General features: G+C 39.0%; 3 protein-coding genes across 5 annotated transcripts; 1 reads left to right on the forward strand and 2 right to left on the reverse strand.

The window, feature by feature from the left end:
- Positions 1–225: 225 nt before the first annotated feature.
- LOC121750516 (transcription factor MYB60-like) lies at positions 226–1,828 on the reverse strand. The gene is made up of 3 exons (XM_042145067.1): positions 1,433–1,828; positions 1,216–1,345; positions 226–1,127 (listed from the first exon to the last, which is right to left on the reverse strand). The coding sequence occupies exons 1-3, from the start codon at positions 1,563–1,565 to the stop codon at positions 488–490; spliced, it is 903 nt and encodes a 300-aa protein (XP_042001001.1). The 5' UTR covers positions 1,566–1,828; the 3' UTR covers positions 226–487.
- A 3,779-nt stretch (positions 1,829–5,607) lies between these two features.
- Positions 5,608–10,259, reverse strand: LOC121753059 (F-box protein SKIP24-like). 3 transcript variants are annotated; one of them, XM_042148215.1, is made up of 6 exons: positions 9,866–10,259; positions 9,493–9,666; positions 9,153–9,315; positions 8,944–9,073; positions 7,509–7,981; positions 5,608–6,198 (listed from the first exon to the last, which is right to left on the reverse strand). In XM_042148215.1, the coding sequence occupies exons 1-5, from the start codon at positions 10,087–10,089 to the stop codon at positions 7,968–7,970; spliced, it is 705 nt and encodes a 234-aa protein (XP_042004149.1). In that variant the 5' UTR covers positions 10,090–10,259; the 3' UTR covers positions 5,608–6,198; positions 7,509–7,967. The 3 variants fall into 3 exon arrangements, with proteins under 3 accessions (XP_042004149.1, XP_042004147.1, XP_042004148.1); XM_042148213.1 differs by lacking the exon at positions 7,509–7,981; XM_042148214.1 differs by having other exon boundaries at positions 7,509–9,073.
- Positions 10,260–10,541: 282 nt separating this feature from the next.
- On the forward strand, positions 10,542–13,603 carry LOC121752846 (serine/threonine-protein phosphatase 7 long form homolog). Its single transcript, XM_042147936.1, has 5 exons — positions 10,542–10,796; positions 11,357–12,217; positions 12,298–12,385; positions 12,464–12,895; positions 12,964–13,603. Exons 2-5 carry the CDS (start codon positions 11,364–11,366, stop codon positions 13,471–13,473), a joined length of 1,884 nt encoding a protein of 627 aa, XP_042003870.1. The 5' UTR covers positions 10,542–10,796; positions 11,357–11,363; the 3' UTR covers positions 13,474–13,603.
- The last annotated feature ends 1,937 nt before the right edge of the window (positions 13,604–15,540 follow it).

Raw genomic sequence — 15,540 nt, forward strand, 5'->3', positions numbered from 1 at the left:
CTGCAGCTAAATGAAAATAAACAATAAAAATAATTCAACAAATTGATACACTCCCTTTCGTTGGCCATGGATTTAATGTAGTGCTTTCCGTTTATTAAATGTAGTTTTTTGAAGTCGCCATCTCTACCGTCGGCCTAATAAATATGCCTATAATTGCAATTTCAAGATTGGTTTATTTTCAAAAACTAAAATTAGTCAAATAAGTAATTATGCAATTAACGTACATAAAAAAATAAATCCGCGGCACATGTATGCTATAGTAAATTTAGCAACACTGACTAATTATAACATCAAGTAACTAATGTTTAACAAATTAAAATCAAACACTAAGTAAAAAAGGGGGAGAAGTAGAGTGATCCAACTTTTTGGAACCCTAGCAGAAGATAAGTAAGTTTCTGAAATTAAAAAATTTCAGATGCTCATAACACTTCCATTTCCCTGCTAATATTAATAAATATGCAAATTTAATTATACTCAAGAAATGAAACTAAAATATGGGAGGCAATTCCATAGCTCCTTCAACTTGAGCTGCACTCTCATCCAGCAACCATTTCTCAATAATCGACAGTGGCGGATTGGCCTTCTCGTCGTCGTGCTTGAAGCAAACCTTATCGTGATCGATCAATCCACTGCTGTCAGAGCCCTTCTGGCTAGAATCAGACGACACCGCCATGCTGTTCAAACGTTGATGATGATCAAACTCAAAAAACCCTTCCAAATCATGATCACAGGGCATAATCCCGTGTTCGTTCTTGTGTGGCCTGTAGCACTGGCTTTCGTGATTCGGGATCATTTTCCCAAAATCGCTGTAATATAATTTATTATCATGATCGCCGATTCCATTTAGGCTGGCGTTGGTCTGGAGAGGGGACGACCGCATCCATCCTTCTAGAAGCCTCGAGATGTTCTCTGTGCTTGAAGCATACAACGATGAATTCTCCTCAGTTCTGAGGCGGCTTGATGAATCATGCTTGCTGCTTTCGCCACTGTAACTCTTTGGCGCCATCTGGTGATTTGCATCCAAACCGGATTGGAACTTCTTGAGCTTCTTCTTCAAGTGCGTGTTCCAGTAGTTCTTGATGTCGTTGTCTGTCCTCTGTGGCAGGTACGTGGCTATGGCGGCCCATCTATTCACCAAACATACTTTTTAATTAGCTAATGATATATTTTCAATCAAATTTGAGAAAATTGATAGTTAGTTAGTTAGTTACATACTTGTTGCCTAGCAAAGCTTGTAGATGGATTATCATCCCTTCTTCATGAGGGGTGAAATTGCCCCTCTTGATCCCGGGTCTTAAGTAGTTCGTCCATCGCAGCCTGCAGCTCTTGCTACACCTCAACAATCCTAACAAAGAAAAAAGTAAGAGACTATTTCATCATAAGTCATAACCAATCATACTAAGATGAAATAGTTTAGAAAATAAAACTATACCGGTGGTAGTAGGTACTGCTCTCCAATTACCGGGACCATGTTCTTGAATATAGGACACCAAAATTATATCCTCCTCGGGAGTCCACGGACCCTTCTTGATCCCGACTTTGTCACAGCACGGAGGCCTTCCCATTTCGAGACTCGTGGAGAGGGGGAGTGGATCGGAGGCCTCCTTAATAAGATGGCATGAGTTTAAGGTGATATAGTATATGTTAAGATGCCAAGAAAAATGGGGCAATGTTTTGCTCTACCCCTGGCTATTGTGTGTGTCTTTTAAATGTAGAGGAAAAAGTGTAATGATATGAAGTCAATGTAGCATCCTAATTTATTGGGGAAATTTTTCTAATCACGTGGTAGCACGGCATCTCTTTTATTTTGGTGTTGACCTAAATTAAAAACTTTGCATGTGGTTTTAATTTTGCAAGCTAGGTTATTATGTCTATAATCGATGAACATTTATGTCTTTCTTTTATAATTTTTTTTCTCTTTATTGTAGTGTTAGTGTTAGTGTTAATATGAGTGTACTCTCTCTCATTGATTTTGAGAGAGTAAAACGGCCCCCCACAACCCTAGATAATGTATGTAATCCATCCTAGTATCTAGTGTGTTGACTGCATCTGTATATTATGGCGGTTAATGATGGTTGTTGAACATGGGGATTGTGGACTTTTACTACTATGTTGTAGCCCATTAATTCATACCACACCATGAATTATGTGATCCATTTTACAGATTTGATACCATCTTTGAAATTTTGAAAAACAAAAGGAAACTTCATATAGAGGTCTCATTTCATTTTGACATTTTAGTCTGTCGATCAAAGTCTCATTTCCACATTTTGGTTCATCTCTCGATATAGCTCTTATTATTCTTTTACTAGTAATAAGTAGATCTAATGTACCATTAACTTATTTCACCTACATTTTAATATAAAACTAATACTCCCTATATCACAAGGAAGATGGGCTCCTTCTTTAGGCGACACAAGATTTTATGTAGTTTTATTTTGTGTGTTAGATGAAGAGAATAAAGTAAGAGAGAAAGAATAAAGTAGAGATAAAAAAATTTCTATTTTTACTAATTAAATATCTTGGATGAGACAAACCAAAAATGAAAATAGACTATCTTCTATAAGACGTATAAGACGGAAAGAGTATATTAAAGTGGTAGTCATAGAATTGACGTGGCATGCCACTTTTTCATGCATATCATAAGTGCCTAAAAATTGACAAATTTTACAATTTTAATGCCGATATTTATTAAACCTTAGAATAATAACACTATCATTTTCTTTTAGAGCATTTCCAACCGTGCTCTTAACTAAGAGCACAGTTTTGGGTTTGATCCCACTCTTATTCAATTTTTATTCCATGCTCTTAGCTAAGACACAACATCCACAATCGTGCTCTTAGCTAAGGCATCCTTTTTCACTATTTCATAAATCCCATAATTCTATTATTTAATTTAAATACTTGAATTACTAAATATATTTTTATAATTAAAATGCATTAAAAAATTCAAAATACCATTACAAATTCCTAAAAACTAAAAAAAAAGTAAATAATTAAAATCCTAGATATTTAAAATTGCATAGTTAAAATCCTAAAATTAAAAAAACCACTACTCGACTCGTGACCGAATTTCGCCCAAAGATATTCGACTAGATCTTGTTGATAGTATGCTTGTTCGTGCTCTGCTTCTGCAATCAAGCGATCTAGATCGTTCGGAACTATTTGGTGAATTGTATGAAGAAATATGAGAGAAGTATGAGTGAGAGATAGTTTGATGTATAAAATGAGTGATGAATAAGAGTATTTATAGATGATTTGGATGAATTGGTAACAAAACAAATATAAAAAAATTCAAAAGATTTTGGAAAAAGGTCATAAAACCTATTTTTGGGAAGTGGAATTTTTTTCAGAATTTTTCTGATTTTTTATTATTTTAAAAAATATTTTAATGGATTAAAATGACGTTCAATCGCGCGGGGGCAATTGGGCGTCACCGCCCACATATAATTATTTTTTAATGGATTAAAATGACGCACAATCGCGCGGGGTGATTGAGCGTCACCGCCCACACATAGCGCACCACATGTCCCATGCGCGTCCTGCCCACCCAACGAGCGGAACTCTTAGCTAAGAGCATGTCTGTGCCGACGGCATGATTGCAACCTTGAGCAGGCGCGCTGCCATGCCGACGACACGAGCTCGCTCTTCCGCAAGGCAACTGTTGGGTATGCTCTTAATTTGTGACATACCAAAAATTTTAAGATTTGTAGAATGTACTACAAAAAATTGGATTTTCAGAAAAAAAAAATAATACAGAACATTTTTTAGCACAAAAATAGTATAGTCCAAATTGTTGTGGAATGGGGTACTTAGTAATAGGAATATTAATTGCGACATTTTTAGCACAAAAATAGTATAGTCAGAATTGATGTGGAATGGGGTACTTAGTAATAGCAATATTAATTGGGCTAACCAGTTTCAGGTTCGAGTCAACACGCTCGAGTTGTCGAGTTATTTGGGTGAGTTATGAATTTTAAATCCTAATCCTAAATTTTCAGGTTTCGGGGTAAGCCGTTAGGCCAATCAGGATAAAAAAATATATTAGAATTTTGTTACCTAATACTCCCTTAGTCCCATCGAAAATGGACCATTTTCTTCTTTTGTGCGTCCCAACAAATATGAACCCTTACTTATTTTGAAAATAATTAATATATTCAACTACATTTTATCCCTCTTACTTGATTTAAATCTTCTACTACTTTAAATCACTCACCAATCCATTCTGTAATACTTTATTCATCTTTCCTACTTTATAATGCCCAAACAATATTTTTTCTCTACTTAAACTCCTTAAAATAAGAGTACATAAATCACTTGCAGTCCTAAGAAGGGTGAGCCTAAAGTATTTCTATTGATGATTTTATGTCCATAATAAATTAATACACACAAAAGTAGGTGTTATTTCAACCAAAACTAATATTGCATTTAACTTATGAAGATATGAAAACATTTTTTTTTCATATTTCCAAATGTGGTGAATGCCTCAACATACGTTATAGCCGGTTCTAGCATCAAATATGTAGAGTTGCACCGAGTAGAAACATCCATGTATAATATGTTCTTGCAATCGACTTTGTATCCAAAATAATCAAAGACTTTTTGCCGCAACCACCATCTCTATGGTGAACTCTTAAGCTACTTCAATGCCCCCTAACTCGTCTAATGGAAATGTCTTTTTTCGCTCAAACCATAATTTACAATCAAATTCAAACGACATGTGCTACACAACGCATGTGGAAGTACTTGCCACCAAAAAAATCAATATTCAACTTCTCCATGTGATTCTTGATGACAGTAATAGCGGCATCATTTTGTGATGAATTATCCAAAGTGCAAGAAAATATATGCATCAAACCCCACTACGTCAATGATGTCAAGTATTCAATGATGTCACTTGATGTGTATTTTCGAGCTTTTATATTGATGAATTAATAACACACAAGAATATGAAATAACTCTAAAATTACAACCTTTCTGCAAAAGTACAGATGTAGTTATAGTAAAGAGTGTCGAACCATAGGGAGGCATATGATTATTTAGTTCAAAAGCAAGTAAATTTTGGGATTTTTGGATTGAGAAACTAAATTGAAAAAAAAACAAGTGAAGAAATAAAACTAGAACACAAGAAAAAAGTAAGAGATTGTGAACAATGCTCCTAATATGCTCCATATGTGAATCAAGGACCGATAAATCTATGGATTAAAGATCAATCTAATGAAAGTTGGAATAATCTCGTCCATTCTACTCACACCGAACATGTTCATAGTTACTAGAATTTAACCTTGCTGAACACTAAGATCAAATTCATACTCATCAGATTATTACTCCTACAAACACATAGTAAACTCTAATCCAACTTCTAATGTCCAACGTACATGAATTCATCTTCAAAATCAATTGAACATTCCTACATATGCATAGCAAATATCCAACAATTATTGCAACATCTAAATCAACTTATCCAAGATTCATATGTTGAATACGATACAAATCTCAAACTCGTTATCTATGTTTCCTCCTATTAACCAAGTTAAAGAGACATTGGCTAAAAGACATGATTGAATAATAAATCAGGCCGAAATTATAATTCAACGTAAAAAGCACTATAGATAAAGATCATATATTAATGCTAAATAATTCTCTTTCACAAATTAGGAGCAACATTGAAGACCTAGCCACACATACTAAAATGAATTACAAAGAACCGTGAACCGTGAACTCCATGGTGTTCTCCAACTCTAGATGATGGATGGATGATCTCCGGCATGATGGAGTTTGGATTGTTGATCACTTCTCCTTCCTCCCTCCCTCCCTCCTCTTCCTTCTTTCTTACTCTGATATTCTGTCTCCCAAAACCCTCCTCTTCCTCTTTTTTATTTTCTTTTCCTCCCCCTTTAAAGCCCACCAGCCGTCAACTTCTATCAAAAACCAACTCCAAAACTGTTGTCCCAACTTCTCTCTCCCGTTTTCCTCTACTTTCTGGTGGGAAACTGCTTCCAAAACTGTCCCAGAATCTGCTGACATTTTACACTCTTGGCGACTCGCCGATCATGTTCGGGAATTGCACACTACACTGGCGAGATGGTGGTCTGTTCTGGATTGAGATTTGTGAGCTGGCGGGTCGCCGGCTTTAACTTGCCTCCAATCTGGCAAGGTGGTGGAGAGCTTCTGGGATGGATCAATGCTGTTCATCTCCTGCATTGGACATATATTTGAATGGAGAAGTTGCTGTAAGCGATCTACTTGTTGACTTGCCAACTCATTCAAGGTTAGTGACACATTCTTGCCACTAATTGTTCTACTTGGACACAAATAATTTAACAATCCACTCAAAGTTAGGAGAAGAGAAATTGAATAAACAAGTTGCATGAAACTTTGAAAACCTTCCCGCTCTAGAAATAAAAAATGAAGTTCATTGAGTTAGATCATATCTTGGACAGTCCTAGTCTGGTCGTCTTTCTTATCAAATTTCCAAGTTAATATTCCACTGCCACCCTCCAGAGTGTAGGTCAAAATAGTTTGTGGGGTGTAGGATTCACTGTTCAGTTTAAAATAAGACAATTTATGGGGTGGGGTGTAGGATTCATTGCTCTGTTTAAAATAAGATTGTATTATATGAGAATTTAGCAAAAATCTTAAACTACTAAATTATTAGTAATTAATTTCAAAATAGGCAAAATAGAAAACTAGGTATTAATCTATGCCCAATACCTATCATATACGGAGATTAAGAAAAAATGTGTTAAATGAGTTAAGTAAAGGAAGAATAAAGTAGGAAATGAAAAAGGTAGAGAGATGAAGAGAGAGTAACGTAAGTAAGAAGAAATGGGTTGACTTTTACTAAAAAGGGAAATGACTCCACTAGTATGGAACGAACCAAAATGGCAAAATGACTTCACTACTATGGAACGGGGGGAGTATTACCCGATTCAATACCAATCCCATAAAATCAGGTATCAGATACCTAATACACTAACCGGTACAGGTCGAGTGCAGGTAAACCTGATACCTGATATCCATTTTCCAACTCCTAGCAGTGGAGGCAGAAGGGGAAGAGGCTAGGGATATGGTGTGGCGATGGAATAGATAAGATGCAGATGAGGCGGTGGTGGAGGTGACGGGGGAGGAGAAGGGAGGCAGCTGTGTTGGAGGCTGCTACATCGATTGGGAAGATAGGGAGAAGGGTTTTCACTTCTCATCTCATACGCCCACCAATGTTTTTAAGTCGGTGAATCGAACCACGTCGCCATAGGACCGATATATCGACTGTCGCCATAGGACCGATATATCGACTCAGTCGATATATCGGTCGACTCACCAGACAAGTCGTCCAGGTCCCTCAAGACCGATATATATCGATATATCGGGCGACTTGCCCTTTTACACATGTAAAATATGCAATATATACTTCAAATTACAATAGAGAACAGATGCAGCGCTTGAGGAACTCAAATAATAGACGAGAGAGGAGAGACATAAGAGAGGAAGAGGAACTGGAGCATTACCGGAACTAGAGTTCATCCTGAATGAGGAGAGGCGGCGGATGAGGCAGGCCGGAGGCGTGTCCAGGAGAGGCGGCGGCGTTCTTCAGTTTCTGGAGGTGGAGGGAGCGTCGGCGGCGGCTGCAGTTCTGGAGGAGGAGGACGTGGGGAGGGGGTGTGGGGGATGTATAAAGAAACCCTAATGGGCTGAATAGACACCTACCTGTCCGCCTGGCCCAATCTGGAGTGAAGCCCATTAAGTCGTCCTCGACTCGATCAGGCGACTAATCGGTCGAGTCGCGCAATATATCGGACGACTCGAATGTTAGTCGCCTAAGTCGCATCTGGGTGTGTATCGACCCTTGGCCTACCGATACAGGCGATATATCGCGATATATCGGACGACTTACAAACATTGACGCCCACAATGTAAGCATGCCCCACAGAAGTTTTTCTCAATCACAAATTAGGGCTTAGGTTTTCTTAGATATTAGATTCTGCAACGACCCATGATGAAAATAATAATGTTTCTAACTTTTGTTCCAAAAATTTGGGAACATCAATAGTATCACAACACAAGGAACCACACCACACCTAAATGCCAAAAATCAAGTCCAAGTATCTCAAGTTCTAGGTAAGATACTTAAACTAAGAAATGCTATAACAATGAAGTGAAGTTAAAATATGTACTATAATTTTTATGTATCAAACTATAAACCGATACAACAAGGCTTCTATGTATCAAATACACTAAAGAATAAATATTATGCAAATAGCTAACATCAAGGTTGTAAAATTACATGTCGATTTAAAAGTTGGAAAGAACAAACTCAATAATGTAGATTACGAAATTTGGGTTTGTACAAATGTGGGTCTAACAATAACTTGGCCGTGTATTTCAATGTTCCTAGATCTGACCCATTCCACATTTTTAGATTTGAGTAACCTGGAACCACATTTTAACTTTATTCCACTTCGTCATATATAGACAGACATCAATGAGAACTTCACCAATCGCTTTCTGCTCTACGGCTCTACCTACACTTGCTTTCTTTTGGCTACAATCCAGTCTGTTTAATGGGTTTTTTTCTTTTTATATTGTGAGGATTACCAGAATATATATGGAGTAGTTTCAAACGGGCCAGATCATATAAGCTGCAGCTGGAATTGAGACACCCCAACTCAATCATTCAAATCTCTGAGCTATTGGTTAAGGAGGTGAAATGTATTTTACCAACTAAAAGTTCATTAAAAGATTTAGTAATTTCAATATTACACATTTCTCGTAGTTAAGAGCTCTACTAATAAAATACAATAACTTGTTTCCTTCGACTTCCCTTAATAACAGCCTACCCTTCAAACATGTTCTCAAAACCATATCCGGACAGAACCTGACCTGAGACTTCCCTTAATAACCGGAATTCGAAAGAAATGCTATATTTTAATCAGTCTGAGGTACCTTTCAATCTTTTACTTCTAACTCGGCATCCACTTGAATGACCACTAGTGTTCTGAAGATTTTGGAGTGGATGGTATTTCACAGAATCCAGCTCTTCTTCAGCTGCACGACGCTTTTTTTTCTGGAATTGCTGCAATAGAAATGAAGCAAAATCAGTGAATGTTGTACACGGCATACCTTATCTGTTATAAGGAAGCATCTTATCTTACAATGGCACGATCAAATGCTGCAATTTGTTGCTTGCAAAGGCTAACCTCCATCTCAAGAGCATTGATCCGAACATGAACAGGCACATTGGTCTGCTGAACCATCTCCCTTTGTCTGCTACGAATCATTTCTGGCTGCCAAACATTTAGTGCAACAGAAGCTCCCCTGATAATATCACAAACTCGAGATACTAAATACTGCGTGCATATTAAATTATCTAAGAACATCAATTTACGAATGCAAAGAATAAAATTACTTAAATTAACATTTACCAAAAAAATAATCTACCAATTCAATCCACACAATCATAGAACATCACATCACATATACTGTCTTGAGTACCTTATCCTATGCAGATTGAGAAGCTCACCAACTGCCTCATTCATCTTCCTCTTCTCCTCCAAAGACCGGAGCTTTATCTCCCGAATTTTCCTCAAATGCACAGCTATTTCGCTCTCGATTCTAAGAACAGCTCTTCTGTGTGCTAGCCGCTTTTTATCTCTCTCCTTCTCATACCTGTCACGATTTTTGCAACCAATCAATTGAAACTACTACTATTTGATACCACAGTAATTAATCATCAATTGACCAAATACTCAACAAAACGACCTTTCCAGTTCTAATTTTAATTCCGAATTCATGTATTTTATTAACCATCTACATATTAAGTAGTGGTTTAAACAAAATAAAGGCTGAAATTACCCAAATTGAATACCTAATTTGGTAGAGGTTCTTGGCCTTGCCCCTGGAAATGGAATTATTGGTGGTGGAAGGGAAATCGGAGAGAAGAAGAGGCGACCAGAGAGAATCTTCAAAGGCGAGTCGGCGAAATCGGCGGCAGGTGATGGAGAGGCAGCACAAACTCTTGTAATCAAGAGTTTTGGTTTCAACACCAATCTGCATAATGCTTCTCCACAAATCGTCTGGCAGCATCGACATCTTGTTCTAGCTCCTCCACAACCCTTTTCGCCTTTGCTCAACCTTAACAGAAGAATTCCCAATTGAGCTAAATTGATTCAACGAAATTAGGCCCAAATTTTATTATGTGGGCCACCGCCTTCACTATGTTCTAAATGGTTTCAAGAAATGCATGCGTAGGCAATTGATTCCTGAAGATAGTGTTCTGTGTTTTAGTTGAGGAAATCGCGTATATAGGTCACTTGGCCATTAAAATAACACAAATGTACTCATTTTGTTATCAATTCCATTTATGGAAAAAACGCCGATGAAGTTGGCGTGTTTATAAGTAAAAACGCCATTGAGATTGGCGTGTCTATACTGTAAAACGCCAACATAGTTGGCGTTTTACAATGGCACCGTATTCTGCTCGTATTTTTAACCAAAATACTTAAATTTTAAGACGCTAATCGTGATGGCGTATTCACTTAATAAAACGCCAACTTCATTGGCGTGTTTGACGTTAAAAACGCCAACCTGATCGGCGTCTTTACTAAAAGACGCCAACACCATTGGCGTCTTTGTTCAGAAGCATATAATAGCAGCAGACAGTCGCGAACCTCACATACCCACTTCGCGATTTTCTCTAGCAGCGGCCAAATCCTTCGCAAATTCGTCCGTGTCTTTGTGATTTCGCCCTCCATTCATCAATCGGTGCTAGTTTTCCCCAAATTCGTCCAATTTATTCGGTTAGTATGCTTATCTTTTACATTATTAGAGTAATTGTTGGATACTTAGCTAGGGTTTGTAATGTGTTGCGATTTGAGTTGAGATATTGTGCATATGGATTATTTGTATGACAGTAGTGTTGATTATTATGTTGGATTGTTTGGGTTAAGTGAATTTGTGTATAAATTTGATTATAAACCAAAATCGTAGGGTTTGATAGCTTAAAAATTGGGCAAATTGATTTGGTTTATGTGGGTTTTGGTTAATGTCTTTTTTTAGTTTGAAATGTTAATTTTGTGTACATTGTTAGGTTGAAATTGAAATTGTTAGGTTGGTTAAACTAAAATTGGGTAAGTTGAATTGGTGGAAAATTGATGTATATTGTTTATTTGAACTGTTACTTTTGTGTAGGTGAATTGTGTTATGATGTGTAGGTGAATTGTGTTATGATGTTGAAGTTGTGTATTGTGAATTGTTTGATATAGGTGTTCCATTTTGTGATATTGTATTAAATTGTTTGTAATTATTGAATTTGTTTAGGTTTGTTTGTTGTTTAATTTGGAATATGAATGTTGTGTAGGTGATTTATGGCATCTTCTTCAACTACTCGTCGTCGGCTCTTATGTGGTCCTGAGGACCCCTCCGTATTATATCTGCAGAGACAACACGTCTCTAATAACATATGGGCAGGAGTGCCATCGGAAGACGTACGGTGTAGAAGATACGAAGGAATCATATGGGATGTTCCCATAAATCCTCGTGTTTTGGCGGTTATAGATGAGATGGGGTTCGGCGGGATGTTGAGGTGTGGTCAACCGAAAGACATTGACCACCATCTTATCACCGCTTTGATTGAACGTTGGAGGCCAGAGACTCACACGTTTCACTTTCCAGTCGGTGAAGCGACTGTGAGCTTAGAGGACGTGGAGGTCTTATGGGGCCTCAAAACTGACGGTGAGCCTCTGACGGGTTACATCCCCAGTAAGGATGTCAACTATTGGAAGGATGTTTGTTTGGATTTTCTTGGCTTTATTCCAGATGCAGTTGATCTAAAAGAATTGAACTGGAAGCAGACAAGCTTATCAAATCAACTGCGGATTGAGTTGAGTGATGACCACGAGCAATACATGTACAATCAACGTGCTCGTGTGTATTGTCTGCTGTTACTGGGTGGTCTACTGATCACGAACGCTACCGGTAATAAAATTCCCTTCTTCTACCTTCAGTTTTTCATGGATATAGAACAATGTGCTAGCTATAGCTGGGGAGGTGCGACACTTGCCTGCTTGTACCACAATCTATGTGAAGCTGCACTTGGTAAGAGGACCGATGTCGGGGGAGCTCTTACATTGTTACAGCTGTGGGCTTGGGAAAGAATCCCAATTATTAGACCGCAGATGCTGAACCCCGTGCCCGTAGACTACTTACCATGTGCAGTCGCGTAAGTTGTCCACTAATTACTCTTTTAAGCATAATTTTTATTGATTTTTGTGTTGTTCGCTCATAATTTAATTTTTGTAGATGGACTGGTCGGGCCTCTTATGTAAAAGCACCGGGGCATTGCATTGAAACTTTCAGAGATCAGTTCTCAACAATGCATGCCAATCAGGTAATTTACGTAAACTAAATTGTTGCTAGTGTGTTGTTTTGATTGAACTTGTTTTGACTAAATAAGTTTCATATCTAGTTTATTTGGAGGCCGTATGATTCGCGAAATCTGCCGGATGTTTGTGTTGCCGGTCGTCCTATATGGACGTCGATGACAACACTAATCTGCTGGAATATGGTTGAGCCACACATGCCACAGCGGGTGTTGCGACAATTTGGGATTGTCCAACCTTATATCCCGATTGTCGACCGGTTCCACGGATCTGATTTTACGAAACAGGATCGACGTGGCAAAGCAGGTCGGAACTGGGTTCAGTGGCACGCCAATCATATACAAGATTGGCATAATAGGCACGACACGGTGTATGTTGATTTGGAGTACTCAATGGTGCCTGTTGCTACTGATGAGTACATGGACTGGTTTCGCCGGATAACCGTGGTGTACCTAACAAAACCTGGGGTGCATTCTCATGAGGGCTTCCATGAAACGGCGGCCTCTCATCACTACGCGGTAGATTTCAACAACTTTTCTTTGTTTAATTTCATAAGATGAAATGTAATTAACACTGAAAATTGTAGGTGGAGACCCTTCACAAAATACGCCACTTTCTTAGGGAGCAAGACATGTCAGGACGGCCGGATTTATTCACCATTTCGAGAATGGTTGAAGATGGCCTCCAGATATGTGGGGAAGCTGAGACGATGGACCACCGTCCTTCACAGCGCTCTGAGCTGGACCTTGACATGCCCGTGCGGCAAAAAGCGAAGCGGCGTGGAAAGAAGAAAGTTGGTGGAGAGTCGTCATCATCAAGGATGGATACTCAGTTGGTTGATGATTCTGATGACGATTTTGTGGCTCCACCTCCATCAAGATCTGCCGTGCGGGGTCGTCACTCAGTCAGCCACACGGGTGGTACAGGAGAAGATTTCGGTCTCAGCGATCAACAAACTCCACCTCGGTCTTCTGCGAGAGACGATATTGATTTAGAGAATGCCGTCGTTGAAGATACTCCTCCGTCTAGAATCCCTAAGACCAGCATCGGGAAGGGAATCCGTAGTCTGTTTATGCGTAAAAGGCGAGACGAGTGAACGTTGCCCGAACTTTTTATATTGGTGTTTTTACATTGATTTGAACGCTTTATATAAGTAATTTGATATATTGTATTGATATTGGTGTTTTTTCATTCATTTGGCGTATGTATATTAGTAATTTGATAAATCCGCTTTTTTATACGTGTGCATGTTGATAATTTGAACTAATATAAGTTGGATTGGTACATTTTTTTGAAACACGCCACTCACGATGGCGTTTTTAACTTGAAACATTTTTCCAACCTTTTGCCACGCCAAGGCTGATCTTCTGAACAAACACGCCAAGCTTACTAGGCGTCTTTAGAAACACGCCAACGACGATGGCGTTTTACCTATAAAACGCCAAATTCAGTGGCGTTTTTTAAAACACGCCACTCAAGATGGCGTGTCTAAGTTCGATGATTTTTTTGCAATTTTCTGCCACACCGAGGCTGAGTTTCTGAACAAACACGCCAAGCTTACTAGGCGTCTTTAAAACACGCCAACGAAGATGGCGTTTTACCAATAAAACGCCATCGTCAATGGCGTTCTTTTAAACACGCCACTCAAGATGGCGTGTCTAAGTCCGTAAAATTTTTTGCAATTTTCTGCCACACCGAGGTTGAGGTTCTGAACAAACACGCCAATTGGCGTTGGCGTCTTTAAAACATGCCAACGAAGTAGGCGTGTCTAGGTAAAAACGCCAACTTAGATGGCGTTTTTAACACAAACCCGCCAACTTAGATGGCGTTTTTCTTAAAAACGCCATCTTGAGTGACGTTTTTTAAAAAACTAAATTTTACGTTTTACTTATTCTATGACTTGCCAAAATATTAGTAAAACAGAACAATGTTCTATTCAATAAATAACTACGACGCCGCCAAAATATAAGTAAAACAGAACAAACAGAACAATGTTCAATTCAGCTAAATAGTTGTTACACATTCAGTTGTCTCGCCTTCTCCGGGTAAAGAAGCTACGGATACCCTTCCCGATTCTGGCGGTGGAGAGTCTAGACGGAGGAGTATCTTGCACAACGACATTCTCTAAATCCACCCCGAAATAATCGTCTCGCACAGAAGACCTAGGTGGAGAATGTGGGATATCACTGAGACCGATGTCTTCGCCTGTACCACCAGTGTGGCTGACAGAATGCCGACCTCGAACTACAGATCTTGGTGGAGGTGGAGGCATAACATCATGATCGGCATCATCAGTGTGGCTGATAGAATGACGACCTCGAACTGCAGATCTTGATGGAGGTGGAGGCATAAAATCGTCATCGGCATCATCTACCAACTGAGTATCCATCCTTGAAGAAGCATTCGGGCAGTTGCGTCTGTCGTGCCCTGGTTGACGGCAATGTTTACATCGGCGTCGGGCGCGTGGCTGGTCAGCTTCACGGACATCCATCTGATTAGGAATCCTAGTAGTACGATATCGACCTCGACTTTTAGGCATTAACTGGGCTCGTGAACATTGCAAAGTCCATTCAGGCACATCCCAATAATCTTGGTGTCTGATTGGATTGAACACCGTAGAATACTGGTGTAACCAAACACTTGTACGGTATACGTTATCAACAAGCGACAACATGGGCTCGTTTCTAAACCGCGCAACTGCCGCTGCATGTGAACATGGAAGCCTCCACATCTGCCACTTTTGACATTTGCAGTTCGACTCCAAGTACTTTACCTTCCATTTATTACCGCCCTTTCCACCAATTCGACGCTTTGTTCGAACCACGTAAAGCCCTGCAATTATGTTTGGGACTCTCACATTATGTAATTGACCTTTTACATCATTTTTTCACACCTTTGCATGGGCCCACGGGGTAAGTGGTGTGGCACACTGTGTTGATGCAATTGACCGCTCATTAAACCATTCTATTGTCCTCCAAAATATCAGATCAATGCAAGCTTTAATTGGGAGTTGTCTTGCGCCTCTCAACACATTGTTGTAAGATTCAACCATATTAGTGGTCATCTCACCCCATCTTTTGTGTTTGTCATACGCCAAACTCCATTTTTCTAACTCCACGGCATCAAGGTACTGCACAGCCTCGTTGTTGATGGTTCGAAGTAA

Source organism: Salvia splendens, chromosome 10, assembly GCF_004379255.2.
Source record: "Salvia splendens isolate huo1 chromosome 10, SspV2, whole genome shotgun sequence".
Taxonomy (NCBI): domain Eukaryota; kingdom Viridiplantae; phylum Streptophyta; class Magnoliopsida; order Lamiales; family Lamiaceae; genus Salvia; species Salvia splendens.

Bases quoted from the DNA above. Each gene is read 5' to 3' on its own strand.
- LOC121750516 (XM_042145067.1), bottom strand. From the start codon at position 1,565: ATGGGAAGGCCTCCGTGCTGTGACAAAGTCGGGATCAAGAAGGGTCCG. The intron at 1,346-1,432 runs GTATAGTTTTAT...TTTCTTTGTTAG, and splicing joins AGCAGTACCTACTACCACCG to GATTGTTGAGGTGTAGCAAG. The intron at 1,128-1,215 runs GTATGTAACTAA...TTTGGTGAATAG, and splicing joins CAAGCTTTGCTAGGCAACAA to ATGGGCCGCCATAGCCACGT.
- LOC121753059 (XM_042148213.1), bottom strand. From the start codon at position 10,089: ATGTCGATGCTGCCAGACGATTTGTGGAGAAGCATTATGCAGATTGGT. The intron at 9,316-9,492 runs GTACTCAAGACA...TGATATTATCAG, and splicing joins CTCAATCTGCATAGGATAAG to GGGAGCTTCTGTTGCACTAA. The intron at 9,074-9,152 runs GTAAGATAAGAT...TTTCTATTGCAG, and splicing joins CAGCATTTGATCGTGCCATT to CAATTCCAGAAAAAAAAGCG.
- LOC121752846 (XM_042147936.1), top strand. From the start codon at position 11,364: ATGGCATCTTCTTCAACTACTCGTCGTCGGCTCTTATGTGGTCCTGAG. The intron at 12,218-12,297 runs GTAAGTTGTCCA...TAATTTTTGTAG, and splicing joins TACTTACCATGTGCAGTCGC to ATGGACTGGTCGGGCCTCTT. The intron at 12,896-12,963 runs GTAGATTTCAAC...TGAAAATTGTAG, and splicing joins CGGCCTCTCATCACTACGCG to GTGGAGACCCTTCACAAAAT.